Source organism: Peromyscus eremicus, chromosome 4, assembly GCF_949786415.1.
Source record: "Peromyscus eremicus chromosome 4, PerEre_H2_v1, whole genome shotgun sequence".
Classification (NCBI taxonomy): Eukaryota; Metazoa; Chordata; class Mammalia; order Rodentia; family Cricetidae; genus Peromyscus; species Peromyscus eremicus.
Genome location: NC_081419.1, coordinates 113,621,636 through 113,638,768, shown reverse-complemented (window position 1 = coordinate 113,638,768; position 17,133 = coordinate 113,621,636). Strand labels below are relative to the sequence as shown.

Here is a 17,133-nt window from a genome sequence, read left to right as displayed (position 1 = left end):
TTTCTCAGTGCTCTCCCCTTTCATCTCCCAACCTGATCCCTCAAGTTCCCTTGCCCACCTGCCTCCAGTCCAACCAGGATATCTCCTCTATTTCCCCCTCCCTGGGAGATTCATGCCTTGGGCCCTCCTCATTACCTAGCCTTTCTGGGGCTGTGGGTTGTAGCATGGTTATCCCTTACTTTACAGTATGTATTCACTTATGAGTGAGTACATACCATGTTTGTCTTTCTGGGTCTGGGTTACCTCATTCAGGATATTTTTTTTCTAGTTCCATCCATTTGCCTTCAAATTTCTTGATGTCATTGTTTTTAACAGTGGAGTAAATACTCCATTGTGTAAATGTACCATATTTTCTTTATCTGTTCTTCAATTGATGGACATCTAGGTTGTTTCCAGGTTCTGGCTATTATAAATAAAGCTGCTATGAACATAGTTGAGCAAGTGTCCTTGTGGTATGATTGAGAATTCTTTGAATATATGCCCAGGAGTGGTATAGCTGGGTCTTGACGTAGAATGATTCCCAATTTTCTGAGAAACCACCATATTGCTTTTCAAAGTGGCTATAGAAGTTTGCACTCACACCAGCAATGGAGGAGTGTTCCTCTTGCTCTACATCCTTTCCAGCATGAGCTGACTCTTGTGTTTTTGATCTTATCCATTCTGACAAGTGTAAGATAGGATGTCAGAGTACGATTGATTTGCATTTCCTGATAGCTAAGGATGATGAACATTTAAGTGTTTCTCTGCCATTTGAGATTCTTCTGTTGAGAATTCTCCATTTAGGCCAGTACCCCATTTTTTTTTTTAAATTGGATTATTTGTTTCTTTGATGTCTAGTTTCTTGAGTTCTTTGTATATCTTAGAGGTCAGCCCTCTGCTGTATGTGAGTCTGGGAAGATCTTTTCCCATTCAGGAAGTTGTATCTTGTGCCAATGCATTTGGGGCTGCTTTCTACCTTCTCTTCTATTAGGTTTAGTGTAACTAGGTTTATGTTGAGGTCATTGATCCACTTGGACTTTTCAGTAGCACAGACACTAAGATCGACAATGAATAAATGGGACCTCATGAAACTGAAAAGCTTGTGTAAGGCAAAGGATACTGTCAATAGGACAAAATGGCAGCCTACAAAAAAAAATGGGCCTAGGATTTGATTAGAAAGTTCTCTAAAGAAGAAAAACATGGCTACGAAATATCTCAAAAAATATTCATCATCCCTAGCAATTAAGGAAATTCAAATCAAAACAACTTGGAGATTTCATCTTACCGCAGTCAAAATGGCAAAGATCAACAAAACAACCTACAACCAATGCTATGTGGGACTCAGGGAAAGAAGAACCCCTATTCATTGTCAGTGGATTGCAAACTGGTCCAACCAATATGGATATAAGTGTGGAGGATTCTCATAAAGCTTTTTGAATTTAACTTATGACCCAACTATACCATTCCTTGGCATATGCTCAAAGGGCTGGACACCCTACTCTATAGACACTTGCTCAGCCATGTTCATTGCTGCTCTACTATGCCCCCCTCATAGGCAGTGGCACTATTAGGAGGTGTGGCCTTGTTGGAGGAGTTGTGTCATGGTGGAGGTGGACTTTGAGATCTTCTGTGCTCAAGCTGCACCCAGTGTCACAGACTCCTTCTGCTGCCTACAGATCAAGGTGTAGAACTCTCAGCTCCTTCTTTCGCACCATGTCTGCCTGCATGCCACCATGTCCTGCTATGATGATAATGGACTAATCTTCTGAAACTTTAAGATAGCCCCAATTAAATGTTTTCCTTTATAAGAGTTGCTGTTGTCATGGTGTCTCTTCACAGCAATAGAAACCTTAATAAACACACTAGAAAATGGAAACCTTAACTAAAACACTAGGAAATGGAAACAACCTAAATGTCCTTCAACTGACGTTGTGGAATATTAGTTTAAGATGTGCTACATTTGTTTATGCTGTGGAATATTTGTTTAGTGCTGCAAAGATGTGTTGCATTCTTTTATGTTGCATTTGTTTAACTCTGTAAAGCTGTGTTACTTTGTCTGTCTAAAACACCCGATTGGCCTGATAAAGAGCTGAACAACCAGTAGCAAGGCAGGATAGAGAAATAGGTAGGGTGGCCAGGCAGAGAGAATAAATAGAAGAAAAGAGAGGAGTAAGAGAGAAGTGAAAAAAGGAGGAGAGGAGGATGCCAGGGGCCAACCACCCAGCCACACAACCAGCCACAGAGTAAGAAGGACAAAAAAGGTATAAAGGATAGAGAAAGGTAAAAGCCCAGAGGCAAAAGATAGATGGGATAATTTCAGTTAAGAAAAACTGGCTAGAAATAAACCAAGCTAAGGCGGGGCATTCCTAAGTAAGAATAAGTCTCCATGTATTTATAAGAGTTAAAAAAAAAAAACCCAACTACAAACTGATGATTGGATAATGAAAGTGTGGTACATACACACTTTGGAATACTAGTCATTTGTAGTAAAGAAAAATAAAATCATAAACTTTGCAGGTTAATTGATAGAACTAGAAAATATCATATCAAGTGAGGTAACCCAGACTCAGAAAGACAAAGGTCACATATTCTCTCTCATTTGAGAGTTCTAGCTATAAATCTTCAGATGTAAGTGCATATTCTGGAGTAACTCCAGAAATCAGGAGAAAGTGAAAAGTGGCCATTGCTGGGGTTGGGAGTGGGGATCGATAGAGAGGAGAGTATCAGGGTATAAGTAATCTGATGGGGGAAATGGGAAAATGGGGGGCTCTAACTAAAGAGGGGGAGGGAGATAAATATAGAGTAAAGAGTAAGGGGGCAAAATAATAGTAAGGATGTCTGAAAAAATCATAAGGGACCATACTATTAACTATCTGCCTAAAAATGCCTATAATATACATAAGTTGGTATATAAACATATGTACGTAGGTTAAATGAAAATTTCCCATCTGGGCTGACAATGCTCCCTTGAAGAGCCAAAGATCATCTAACAAGAACCTCAACAAAAGAGCGAGAAGCTGGTCTTTTAGTTGTTGGTCGGGGTTGTCCAAGAGACTCCAAAAATATTACATTCTATCACTGTCATCCTTGTTTACACCTGAAAGTAGAAGGTGAGTCCCCAGTGCTGAAGATACCATGTATTTCAGACATACCGTCCAGAGGATCCTGAGCGGGAACTGACCGGAAAGCTTTCTCACTAAGGACTAGCTTTCATGGCACCAGAAGGTACTTGGCAAGCTTCCAAAAGAGGAAACAACCAGTCCTATTTAGTATGATGCCTATAAACCACAATAATGACCATCATGGCAGGATAATCCCAAGGATGCAATATTGCATGCATACCTTGGCATAATTGAACTCAAGACTCACTCAACAAGACAGAAATCATGCCTGGTTACTGGAAACCTAGCCAACTACCCAGGGCTAATGAAGTCATAGATCTTGGAGAAGAATCTCCAACTGACACTTTACTAGACCAATAGGATCCCTAGCTATATTCCAAATATTTGTCCTTATACCTACAGACAAGTATAGTCCTTACCCTTATCAAGAAAGTCTCTTTGTAACAGATGGAGATTGTTACAGAAAATTACAACCAATCAAAATGCAGAGTTATGGAGCCCAGACCCAATGGATACATCTACAAAACACCCCTGCACCTAAAGCTCAGAGATCACTGTGGTGGAGAGGGAGGAAAGATTGTTAGAACCAGAGGATCAAGGAGTTTGCTGTGAGACTGTGCCTCCTAGGAATGTCAGAAGCTACACCCATAAAGTCTTACCAACATGACTATCTAACCATGAGCTGAAAAAGGACAACAAAAATAGACATGTCAAAGTAGACAGGGAAAGCCCAAGAGTCTTTAACCATAGACAAAGAACTACAAGCAACTAAAGAATGCTGGGAGTGGGAGAAATCATCTTCCCCAGGGAAGAGCACATCCAGTACCAAATGGTCAGCCCTGAAAACAGACTGAGCAGGTTGTACTTATGTACTTAGGAACACACACACACACACACACACACACACACACACACACACACACACACACACGAGAGAGAGAGAGAGAGAGAGAGAGAGAGAGAGAGAGAGAGAGAGAGAGAGAGAGAGGGAGAGAGAGAGAGAGAGTCAATAATTAATGAACACGAGAATGAAGAGGGGTATATGGGACTTTAGAGGGAGGAAAGGAAAGGGTGAAATGATGTGGTCATATTATAATCTAAAAAAATAAAAAAATATAATTTTAAAGGTCAATTAAGATTACCAGAAGAAAAAGTCTCACTCCTCTACTGGAACCTTCAGATGCATTCCTTATCCCAGAAGGATTTCCTCACAGCCTTGAACTTACCCTAGGACACCCTTTGGGTCTTGCTGTAGAACATTCTCATCCCTCCATGCTACTCAGCTGAATTTCCCGCATGCCGTATCTCTGGCCTTTGCTTGTATGTGTGTCCTGATAAGAAACTGATCAGCACAAAGGTAATTCATTCTGTTTCCAGACAATTCTCTCTTTAAAGATGTTTTCTTCTATATTACAAACCAAACCCTCTTTCTTCTCTGATATATGGACTGTTTATTCTTTCTGCTGTTTCACTTGCTTAGCATTCCTTCAGATGAGAACAAGACCTTTAAAAAAGAGTTAGTTATTTTTATGTGTTTGTGTGAATGTCCCCATGGATGTATGTGTACCATGAATGCCTGGTGTCCACAGAAGCCAAGAGAAGGTGCCAGATCCCCTGAAAATGTTACAAATGGGTGTGAGCCACCATGTGGGTGCTAGGAATGAACCCATGTCCTTTGCAAGAGCAGTAAGTGCTCTTAACTACTACTGAACCATCTCTCCAGCCCCAAACAAGAATTATTATTCCATCACTAGATGCAGAACCTAAATATAAATAATCTGATGGATATTGCCTCACTAAGTAATTCATTCTAAAGTTTAAAGGACTAATGAGATCTTTCCCACAAGAACATAATTTTACCAGAGAACTTGAGTGTGTGATCAAGAATATCGAAATCATTAGGGATACAAGAAATATGGTTTATTCTTTCCGACCTCTGGTTTCTCTCAGCTGGCAAAAGAATAATTTGTATTGTAAGTACATTCTGCATATTACTTGTATTTCTGTATTTTGTCTGGAGTAGCCTTGCCCATCTTAAATCTTTGCTCTAGCTTGGTTTTCTTAGGTCTTGGTGAGAAAGAAAATCATATGTGTGCCAATTATCTTGATCTAATTGGGGGATAGGGAGATACACTTGATGTCAATGATTCTATGATTTGCCCTAACCACCATAAGACCACCTGTGAGTATTTTATTCCTACCTGGATTGAAGCTTTCTCCCCATGAAAGTCTTGCTTCCCTTGGAGTAGTTACAATATTTGTATCTTAAATTAAGGATGCAGGTAACACATTTGATTATGATTTTATTATATACCTCTTTTCCTGGAGTTTTGCAGGTAAGGTTGCATAAGAGCCAACTTTTCATCTGCCCTCCCAGTTCTACCCTACAGAACTGGGCCATCTTCTAACTGCACGATGCAAAATATCCAATAACTCAATAAATACTTTACAAAAATAATGCAGGTTTTTTCCCTCAAAACATTAAAAAAAAAAATCAGGATTTCTCAGACTTCAGCTCTCACCACCCCCTTTTATATTTATTTGCTGGGAATATATTGGTGGAGAAAAGTTGTTATATTAAAATAAAATAGACTAAATGGGCCCATATTATTTTCCCACTTGCTTTGCTTTTTTTCTTTTGGAAAGTGCCACTCCCAGCCTTACTCCTGAAGTTCCTTCAGTCTTCTGAGCTTGTTAAGGCAGAGCAGAAATGCTGCTGCTGGGCCTCCTTAGTAGAACCACACTGGAAATTTATTTATTTTAAAGCCATTTAAAACCATGTCTTAGATTTGACTCTAAACATTCACTTACTACCCACCCCCTTGCCTAGTCTAAGGACAAGAAAGTGTTGGAATCTGTGACTCCAGCAAACACCCTGACTCAAGAGCACCAGGTGTAAGGTGGCTGTTTTCTCGATTTGATGCATTTCCACGTCAAAATTCCTTTTCTCTCCATTCCCCCAAGTCCTTTCCTTTTTGAGCTCTCTCAGAAGTGATTAAATAATTTTTTACAAGGACAACTCCAGAGAAAAGGTTAAGCTTAAGTCACATTCGTATTAAATAAGTTATATATAAAAACTGCTTATAATGTTTACAACCTCAGTCTCTGTGCTCCTCCTGTGCGCTGGATGGAGGTGGGAATTGAATCACACCCACTATGGCTCCCAGGTTCCTTTTCCTGCCTACACAGCCACTAGGAGGACTTCCAATATGGTTTGTAGGCAATGGACATAGCAGTCCCCCAGACCTGGTGCATACCCCTAGTGTACTTAGAAAAATACTCATGTGGAATATACAAATATACAAAACTGTGGATTAAAAAACCTGGGTGACAGTTGGCAGATCAGTGCATTTGTGCCTCCAAACCAGTGGTGCTTTAGTACTCCCTGGCCTCTTGGAACTGTTTAATGTAGTCCTCGTCAGAAGGGCTCTCCGTGCACTTCTGTCCATTATTGGGAGGCCGGGCCTCATTATACCTGCTCCAGTCACCCTTGCAGATGATCCAGGGCAGAACGTCCACTTTGTAGTGGAGCTCAGCAGAGAACTCGGTGCTGATGAGATTGGGCGTGCCTGCCCCTTTGCCCCTGGTGATGAGCTGCATGTTGTCACCATAGCAACAGTGCTGGGCAGCCAACGTAGTACTTTCCAGGGACAGCATAGAGCGGATGCAGTACCGGGCAGTAGGCTTGTAGATCTCCAGTTTCTCTTTGGGCCCACTGGCATCCTTCCATCGGAAGTCCTTGCGCTTGATGCGGTCAAAGATGTCAGCCGTGCTGTAAGCCACCTCAGTGGGGTAGGAACAGGGACAGCTGGGCAGGTCGTTGATCACCTTGTGCATGTATTTCTTTAAGAACTCGCTTTTGCAGCTCATCCATCGCTCACAGCTGTCCATGTCTGAAAAAGACCAAAACACCCCTCTAAGCACATGCTAAGGTTGCTGGGAGGACGGCACTGAAGCCAGCATTTCCTTCCTTAGCATTAGCTACCCGGCAGGTACCCGTAACCACCACACATGGTGGCCATTCTCATCACCCCAGAACTTGGCAACTTAGTTTGGAAGACATCTTCCCAACTCCTTACTTTATAGTTTGAGGAACGTTCAAACACCAGACAGCAAAGAGTAAGTCACTGATTGAATGGCTACCAAGATTCCCTCACCTGTGTTTAACTACCACTGCATTTGATCCACCTTTTACATTTTTATGTAGAAACATGTTATTATCCCTAAATTGAAAGCATCTTTAAAAAATGCCCAAACCAAACCAGATCTCAACAAAACCCCAATAAAACCCTCAAATACAAAACAAAAAGCAGAATATCATCACAGATAACCATAGCCTAATTATACATCCTAACACAATTAGCTAATTCAGAGAGCTGTATTGAATTTCCTAAATAAGCGGTAATGTGGTGGAAAGGCCTCAAAGGACCATTTGTCGAGTTGAATTTCTTTTATTTCTGTCACTCACTGAGTGGCTTAAAACATAATTCATCTCCCAGCTGCTGGACTTTAATTATCACTGTCTGAAATTCACAGGCTAAGATGCCTTAAAGGAGTGAGAGTGTAACTCAGAGGTGATATGTTGGCTTTTTAAAGCATTAAGAAAAAGTTGATTTAGTTGCAAATACTTAAGAATTTATGGATTCCAATTATGTGTTGGTTAACTACTCCTTTTATTTGGTTACAGTTTAGTGGTTTTTTTTTTTTCTCTTTTGGGTGTGGTTTTATTTTGTTTTCTTGGTTTTGGGAGTTTTGTTGTTATATTGGGTTTTTGTATTTTGAGGAAGAACTTAAAATTGGATGGGTAGGAAGGGGGAGATGATCTGGAAGGACTTGGGGGAAGTCGGAAGTATATGATTGAAATATATTTAAATTTAAAGTTTGTTTTAAATAATTTATGGATTCCAATTCTAATTGTGTATTCCTGGCTTTAAGAACTGAAATTTGAACATATGCTATTCTTGTCTTGCCCCTTGGGAACAACCGGCCACGGTATAGGTGTACAGTGACACGCTACTTGGACAGGACAGGATGTTCCCAGATCAGCCTGGCTCCTGCCTGATCACTCATAGGGCTTCTCGTGGTCTTTCAGTTGTTTGGGTCAGGAACATTGGATTCAGCATATGTCCTGGTGTGATTTCTGTCAGACTTAGGCCAAGATGCCAGTAGAAACAGACACTGGGGAAATGATAGCCAGAAAGGGGGGGGGGGACTTGATATAAGGTAGGGATCAAACCGATGTGAGGAACAAATGCAGAGTCTCACTGTAACCTAGGAACTCAGAAAAACCTTCTTAGGATTCCCATTCAATGACAACGTCATACTTTACTTAAAAACTTTATCCCAGATGAGGCGTGAGCATATAAACCTGTAATTCCAGCTAATCTAGAGGCTGAGGCAGGAGAATCACAAGTTCAAGGCCTGCTTGGTCTACAGAATAAGTTTAAGGTAAATCTGGTATAGAGAATGAGTCCAAGGCTAGCCTGATACACAAAAGGACTTCAGGGTCAGCCTGGGCAACTTAGTGAGAGCTTATCTCAAAATAACAAGTAAAAGAGGGCTAAGGCATGTGAGTAGGCCCAATGGCAGCAATTCAAAGAACTTTGTCCTGAAAAGCAGCAGTATTAAGACTCTCTGTCCTCATCCCATCTTTACTGCTAAGGAGCCCTTTTCACGTTGGACTTAGATGAGACTCCTAAATGCCCCATCTCCATTTATGGTTGAGAAGCTCAGTCTGAGCTACCTTCCTTCCTTTGTTTGTGATTAGTTGACCTACTCGCCCACACTGACTGATCAGAACAGAATGCCTCTTAACCAAATGTTACTAAACCTCTCTCCTTTCCTTAAGCCCCTGAACTTTGGCCCTCACTCTGCTGAAGTGACATACAGCTTTTCCACCAGGGTCCCTTCTGAATGCAGGTTGGATAAAACACCCTTTGATCTGCTGCACCACCTTGCCACACTTCCATCCCATTTCCCACTGTTACAGTTTGAATCTTACATGTCCATCAATAGCTCATATACTGATGGCTTCGTCTCCAACATGTGGCACTACTGAGAGACAGCGGAACTTAGAGGAGTTAACAGTGTGTGCCACTGAAAAGCATCTTGGGATGCCAGTCACTTTCATTCTCTCTTCTTTCCCTTCCTGGTTTCCATGACGTAAACAGCATCCCTCCATCACCTGATTACCGTGATGTTTTGCTTTGCCACAGGTCCAAAGGCAACAGGCCAAATACCATGCCCTGAAACTAGAGGCCAAAGCAAATCTTTCTTCCTTTTAACTTGTTTTCTCTTTCAAGGACTTTTTTTTTCACAGTGACAGGAAGCTGTCTGATGAACACACCACTGGTTCTTTCTGGATTTATTTACTTCTCCATAAAAGAAAACCCTGTCTGCCTAAACCTAGACATTCTTCCATTGCTGTTTTTGAGACAGTCACATTGTGTGTCCCAGGCTGGCCTGGAACTCACTTCAGCCTCTGAATGCTGGGATTACAGGCATGTACCAGAGTACTTGGCTCTCTCGTCTAAAAACAAAACAAAGCAAACAAACAAACAAAGCCAAAACATTTCAAAACTGAAATGAAATGTTATTTCTAGTAGGGTAAGTCAGGAACAGTTTTGGGTGCTGTGCCATCATGCTGATTGCGAGCCATGGTAGGGCTGGTGGTGGCCAGACTTCCTCTTCAGAGCTCCTACAAGAGAGCCTGCTCTGCTTACTTTGCTGACTGCCCCCATTGTCCGGCTCCTACTTGCCTTGGAGGTCAATGGCCAAGCATGGAGGAAGCAGTGTTGTCCAGCTCCTCCCTGAGTCCCCTCAGTTTGGCCATCCCTGTTGGACAGAGCTCTGAGTTGTTGGTTTTCTTCCTTCCTGGTTCTCCTTTTCTGCTTCCTTAGGTGTCATACTGTCACCTCATATGCTCACCCCCATCTGGCATGTGCTACTTGCAGAACCCCAATTGGCACAAGCTTCGGTGGCAGAGGTAGGAGGAGGCAGGGGAGGGCCTTCCGCTAAGCATTAATTCTAAAAACCAAACTTGACCATTAATAATACCTGATGGGAGACTGGAGAGATAACTTAATATACCTGCTGCTAGGCATGATGACCCCAGTCCAGATCCCCAGCACTGATGAAAAATCAGAACATGGCTGTAACCCCAGCACTGGGTGGGGAGTAGTAGAGACATGTGGGTCATAACGGATCTCAGGCTAGCTAGTCTAGTAGAAATAATGAGCTCCTAATTCAGTGAGAGACCTAGTCTCAAAAAGTTAAGACGGAGAGCATCTGATGTTGACCTCTGGCTTCCACATGTCCTGATCCATGTAGACCATATCAATAGGCTTTTTACCTCTGACTTCTATTCGGATTGCCCAGTGGGAAGCCCATCTGTGGACCACACAGAGGGAAGAGAGTAAAGCGAGAATGAGTCACTGGTTCCTTTCTCACTGTGCATTGTCTGCATCCTTTGGAGAACTGAGACTGTGGTCAGGTGGCTCTCCCTATGAGCTGGGCTTGCTGCTCCTATCCTGGTCCCATCAGATCAAGAATGGTAAAGGCTCTCCAAGGTTGCCAGTCTTGGGGTCCCCTTCTTGATTTATATCAACTCTGCTCAGTTTTACAAATAAATGATCTTTCACTAAATACTTGCCAATTGCCTACACTGAATGTACTCAATTCATTTTTGCCTGGACTCTGGCTGGAATAGGTCTACTTAGTTCTGGTATTCTTAGCCTTGCATTGATGTGGCCTTATGCCTCACCCTGCACAAAAAGGCAGAAGATATTTGCCTGTGAAATGTGACACGAGGAGACATGAGAAGTTCTCTGCCCCTCAAAGATCATGTCTTCTGCTCTTCCACTTGATGTAAAACTCACATCTTTAAAGTCAGTTTAAAAAATAAATCCAATGAACTGTGTTTGCAGAAGGCTCTTGTTAAATAAATATAATTTCATTGTGTATGTGAGGTGGAGGCCCTACTAACACAGAATTTCTAAACTGTCCTGAGTTTGGCTTACAGACACGTTGGAATGGATTTTTTTTTTAAATGTTAACAAGCATTGTAAAAATTAAGGTATATTTTAGCTAAACCAGATCTGGGATTTGTCTTGGAAAATCAGCCTACCTGAATTTTCCATTCTGGAGAGATACAGCAGACTCGAGTTCATGAAAGAATTTTTGGGGCTAAAAAAAGTGGGACAGGAGGGATCTGACTCTTTTATAACACAGTGGTAATGGCTTGATATTCACCTTACATAAGGCCTTATAAGGCATGGCTGCCCCCATCTTTTAGAATAAACATTACCAGTTCTTTGATAATTTTGTACAGTATGTTTAGCTTTCCAGAGCTACCTGGCTTCCTAACTGTCCAATCCCCCCTTCCTCTCATCAAGACCAGTTTGTGCTGTCCAAACATTCTTGGCTATGTTGTCTTCAACTGAAGCATGCTCTACTTCCTAGAAGCTACACTCTTAGAGAAAGCTGACCGTCCTCCCAGCAGCTTCCTGCTGTCAATACCTCCTCAGCTGGGGGCGCTGATGGTGGGACGAGGCACCATCACTGCCTGATGTGGTGAGGGACTGCCGATGCCCTACCCACTACTGCTTGCTGATAATGATGCTGTAGTTGTTTATTATTTCTTTTTTATCAGAGTGCCGACACCCTTCTTTTCAGTATCTCTCTGTTTTCTAGATTATCCTACTTAGATCCTTGTCTGTCTCCTGTAGTTCTCTGAGAAAGAGAAAAATTAAATCTCTAAATAGTTGGGCTAGGAAACTCAAAGAGACTTAGGCCTGCTCAATTTTGTCTGAGGAGATACCTCAGCCTTAAGTTTACGAAAGAATGTTCAGGAATAAAACAAGTGGGGCAGAAGGAATCTGACTCTTTTACAACACATAATGGTACGGTATCCAGAAGTAAATGAAGCTGTGTTGAAAAGCAAGCTTGCACCCGAGTGTGTACTTTCTATTGTGTTCACTTAGGCTGCTGCTTCTGAGCTGGCACTTCTAGTGAGAAGCACAGAAAAACGTACTGAAGTTCCCCCCACCAATGGAAAATTCTTGCAAAAGAGGGAAGTATATAATGTTGAGAAAACTTCCTCCCCTCTTCCTTCCATTTGCTGGAGACTTCTTTTACTGGATGCTGGGTGAGGGCAGAGCTCATTGGGTGGTGGGCTTACTTTGTGCTAGGGGGAGGGTACACTCAATCCATCTCTCACCTAAGAGGCTCTGCAGGTTGCTCACCGTGGTGCCCTACGGCTCAGTCTATTCTAGTGTAGGAGGGAAGGGTTGCTTTTCCTTGCCTGAGGTTACTCTTTCTTGCCTGGAGTCTAGTCAGTGAGCAGGAAATCTGCTGGGAGCATTGGACACTCAAAGGGAAAAATGAAACATTTTCATAGGTCCAAGGATGGCACTGCAAAAGCAAAATGAATCTCCAAAGCACTGAACCAATATTTGGATTTAAAAAAAAAAGGGAAAAACTCTTACCAACTTCAAACAACTTGGTGGCATTAAACTCCTCGCTTCCCGTAAGCAGACTCACTTCGGTGGCTGCTGTCCTGAAAGTGTCTTCAATTCCTAAACACAGACAAGAGCTCATTTTCCCCTAGTTTTATGGAAAAATTCATCCCCCACCCCCTCAAATACAAAACAAATATACCTGAACAAAGCCTTTTTGTATTCATTACTACTCGTGGGTTGAAACTTGCCAACAGAGGAAACAGTAAAAGCAGGTAGCAGTGCATAAAACATATTAAAACTCCAGATACTAGTCACAGTGCAAAATCAGATCCAAATGTGCCTGCAACGAGTCCATGGGCTTACCCATTTGTCTGGGAGATGAGGGGTGGGTGGCGGTGGGGTACTTGTCAGGGTGGCTGTCGGATGAGTGACAAACTAAATCACAGGCAGCAGTGTGCTCGAGACCTTCTTTTTAATGGCTGACTGCCTGGTTTTAAATCATTACTAGCTGTGTGGACCTGGGCAGGACACTTCATCTTTGTGTGCCTAGTTTTAATTTCTGTAAAGTCAGGAGAACTAAGTGGCACCTCTCCCCTGCAGAGTCAATTGAGTGAAATTCGGGGAGAGCATCTCCCAGAAGGGAGAGTAGAAGCTCATGTTTCCTGCTTCATTGATTGTCTAATGCTACTCCTATTCATGCTCCTGAAAGGGTGCACAGAGAATCCTATTACTCACTCTAAGGAACTGAACCCAGTTTGCTTCAAACCTTTCAGCTCCCTTAAATCTCCCCTCAGAATTACCACACCCAACTCAGATTCAGCAAGCTAAATAATGAGAAAGAGCCAAGAGTGGAGGCTGGTAGCTTTTTGGGGAAACCCTAGCTTCACTGTTGAGCGGACTGTATATCCTTTAAGAGGTCACTCTGATTTTGTTAGGTCCCTCGAGCAAGGGTTGGCCTAGGGACATAGTTGTAAGAAACATTTATTTATTTTTATTTGTGTGTATGCATGTATGTGTATGCTATGTGTGTTCAGGTGCCCGAGAAGGCCAGAAGAGGCCATCAGATTCCTGGGACTGGAGTTTCAGGTGGTTCTGAACTGCCTGACATAGGTACTGGGAACTGAAGGAGCAGCAAGTGCTTTTAGTCACCAAGCCATATCTCCAGCCCCCAAGGGGACATACTTTTACAGAATGATCATTAACAAGCCTACAAGACCTTGTTTATTCCATAGTTACTTCCAGTAAAGCAGAGATTCAACAAACCAAATAAGGAAGGAGACCCTGCTAAAAGTAATCATTTATATCCAAATGAACCCTTGGAGCTGGAACCCCCTAAAGCAGAAAGGCTGGAAAGACCGAAGCGGGCAAGGACAGCCGAGAAGAAAATGCATGCACAGGGATGCCAGCTGCAGTGATCTCAGTGGTCCTGGTACCCAAAAAGGAAACTTGAAAAGGCAGCAGGGAAGAACCCATCAGCTTGGCTCTGTATGCTAGCTCTGAAGAGAACACAGGCATGCCCCTACAACTCAAAGTAAAATTGTGTCCATGTGTGGCTGAGCCAGAGACCTTCCTTCATGGCGAAGGAGAAAGAGTGTAACAGTAAAGGTCATGGCCTCTCAAGTCAGGCAGCATGGATTCGAATCCCGTTATTATCATTTGCTGCTGATTTAGGGCCTCAGTTAAAATGCCAAACAAATACAATAATAAAATTCTATTCCATGAGGCAGTTTTGAGTATTAAATGAAATAACACACCTAGAAGTCATGGAAGTTTGAATGATACTGAATTACTCAGAACACTCTCATTCTCTTTACTGCCATCTTTTTCATCTTCTCCTTAATCTTCACCTTTCTCTCCACCCCTCTCTTCTCTTCTCCTCCCCACTTTTCCTTCCTCCCTCCTTCCTCTTCCTTTGATTTCTGCTCCCCCCTTCCTTCCTCTCCCTTTTGCATGGTGCTAAGGGATCTAAGCCTGGACCTCCTATATGGCTAGACAAGCACCCTCTTTCTCTCCCCCCTAGACCATCTTCCTCTTCTTCATCTTAATACCTTTTTTAACTTTTTTGTTTTTCTTCATAGTCTTCTTCTTTTCTTCTTCACATTCTTCCTGAATGTTGCTTCCTCCTACTTATGTTATTATTGACCGCTTTTGTTCCTCCCCATCCCAAACCCACTGGCCAGACTTCCACCTCAGCTCATTGCAAGGAGCACGGGGAAGATTAGGAGAGGTAAATGTCTGCATGGCTGGCATGTAGCCGGAGCCACCACTTCTTACATTTCAACCCCATTTTCTTTGCATGCCCTCTGCCAGCATGCACCCCGTTCTGGTTGCCCCTCTCCCCTTCTTCAGAAATCCCTTTGTGCTTCCACTTTTGTTTGGGTCCAAATGTTCTTGGTTTGAGAATAGCATGTCTAGGAGTAGAAAAAGGAAGTCTGAGGTATGGGGATCAGATTTCCAGTCTCAGAAATTTCCTTTAGATGAAGCCATTTGGAATGTGTGGTTTTATGATAGGGCCCAAGATATTATTGTAGGCTGGTATTCTGCCTGGCAATGGGAACACAGTGAAAATATAGGCCAGGGGGTGATAAGCTTCGTGTCAAGGACCAGGAGGCACATAGTTCAGGCTTTATGGGCCACTCATGGTCTTGGTCGCCTCTGTTTCTCCTGTTTGATCCCTTTAACAATGAAGGTCCCTACATAAATAGGCCACAGACTAGATTATGACAAACCACTATAACTTTTGACAACCATAGTCATAATTATTGTTTATTTCCAACATGACTCCTCATCAAGTTAGCGATTGATTTAATTTTCAAGGCACTGATACTACAGTATAAGATCACAATTAAATGCTAAGTTGCACCAGTTTGTTTCTTGGGAAGCCTTGGGCAGCTCTCAGGCAGGTGTTACTGACAAGGCTGACTCCATGGTTTTCCTGAGAATGAGAATCCACTCATGCTGGCTGCCTTATCAGACATAAATATCTGTTTTCAAATGAGTTTTTCAAATCATGACAATCTCACATCAAGGTCCCAAACTGATCAGAGTCCCTCCTTCAAGTTAAGTAAGTACAATATGGCACTGCCCCTTAGGCCACAGCCTCTGCAATTGTGCTTAAGACTTAGGAAATCCATGTTTTCATCCACCAAGTCTATCAGCTATCTCTAGTTGTCCCATTCAGGTCAAAAGATTTCTGAGGAAAATGTTTATCTTTTAAATAATTTCTCCAAGTTTTAAAATATAGACGAAAATTCTTTCCCTAGAACTTGGAACCAAAGCCCCACAATTACCTGGGCAGTTTGGACGGTCACAGGTCCTCGATTCTGTGGCAATGCATGCATAGCCACAAGAACGGGTCCGTTTCTGGTTGCCATTTCCACAGGTGACGCTGCAGACAGACCAGAGACTCCAGTCACCCTCACCGTCTGTGGAATCTGGAAGGGAGCCAGGGAGATGGTCATCATCCCCACCTAAAGAGTTCCCAAGTCTCCTGTTCAAGTTGCCTGTTGGCCGTGTATTCTTCCACTTACATCATGCTCACTCTTGAAGGGATTGGTTGAAGCCTGAGCTCAAAGGCTTACAGCTGCAGGTTCATGTTAGCGCTCAGCTTTGTGAAGACTGAAAGGGTTGCAATGCTGTGTTGATTTGTACATGACTAGGACCTAACCCGTGGGGCAAACCTTTCCTCCTTGTGGGAGGATAGGAGAAGGAGATGAATAAGAAGGGAGATAGAAATGGAGGGGGCAGAGGGAGGGGACAGAGGAAGGGAGAGGAAGAGGAATGCAGGGGGAAGGAAGAGAGAGAGAGGGAGGGAGGAAAACGGGGAGAGAGAAAAAGAAGAGGAGGAGAAAAAGGAGAAAAAAGAAGAGAATTCTACAGAATCTGGTCTTGCCTTGACCTTATGGTCCCCATTGACTTCCAGTTTAGTGTATTCTGATAAATCTAATCACCATGAAAGAAGTTCAGGCCAAACAAATTCAAGAATGATGAGATGCCTCCAAAAAACAGAGTCACATGAAGGACTAGAAAACATTTGACAGACAGAGGAAGGGAGGCTCCCAATACTGCTGTACAGAAACTGAATGTAGCTGAAGCCATCGAGAGCAGAACTGCCCAGTGGTCTGGACTTCCTGAGCCATTAAATCATGAGAAATGACTGCTATTTTTTTTTCAGGTGCTGAGTATAGGATGGTTTGTCACACAGTAGCAAATAACTAACGTATTCATTGTAAATATAGAAATATCCTTTGAAGTCATTATTCAACATCTGGCCAATGAATATTAGTTGATCTCGCACTATATGTCAAGGATAATTCTAGGTATGTGGAATATATTATTAAGAATAGCTTTCCTTGCCGGGCGGTGGTGGCGCACGCCTTTAATCCCAGCACTCGGGAGGCAGAGCCAGGTGGATCTCTGTGAGTTCGAGGCCAGCCTGGGCTACCAAGTGAGTCCCAGGAAAGGCGCAAAGCTACACAGAGAAACCCTGTCTCGAAAAACAAAAACAAAAACAAAAAACAAAAAAACCAAACAAACAAACAAAAAAAAGAATAGCTTTCCTCACCATGGTGTAA

The 17,133-nt window shown here is 42.6% G+C and overlaps 1 protein-coding gene across 1 annotated transcript in view; it reads right to left on the bottom strand.

Annotated features, from left to right (window-relative positions):
• Positions 1-4,999: 4,999 nt before the first annotated feature.
• Positions 5,000-17,133, bottom strand: part of Ism1 (isthmin 1) — a 77,477-nt gene continuing 65,343 nt past the window's right edge. The window contains exons 4-6 of the mRNA XM_059261512.1: positions 15,850-15,993; positions 12,587-12,676; positions 5,000-6,994 (exon numbers count right to left, since the gene is read on the bottom strand). Coding sequence (XP_059117495.1) covers positions 6,477-6,994; positions 12,587-12,676; positions 15,850-15,993 — 752 coding nt within the window. The 3' untranslated portion in view covers positions 5,000-6,476. The remainder of the gene's footprint in view (positions 6,995-12,586; positions 12,677-15,849; positions 15,994-17,133) is intronic.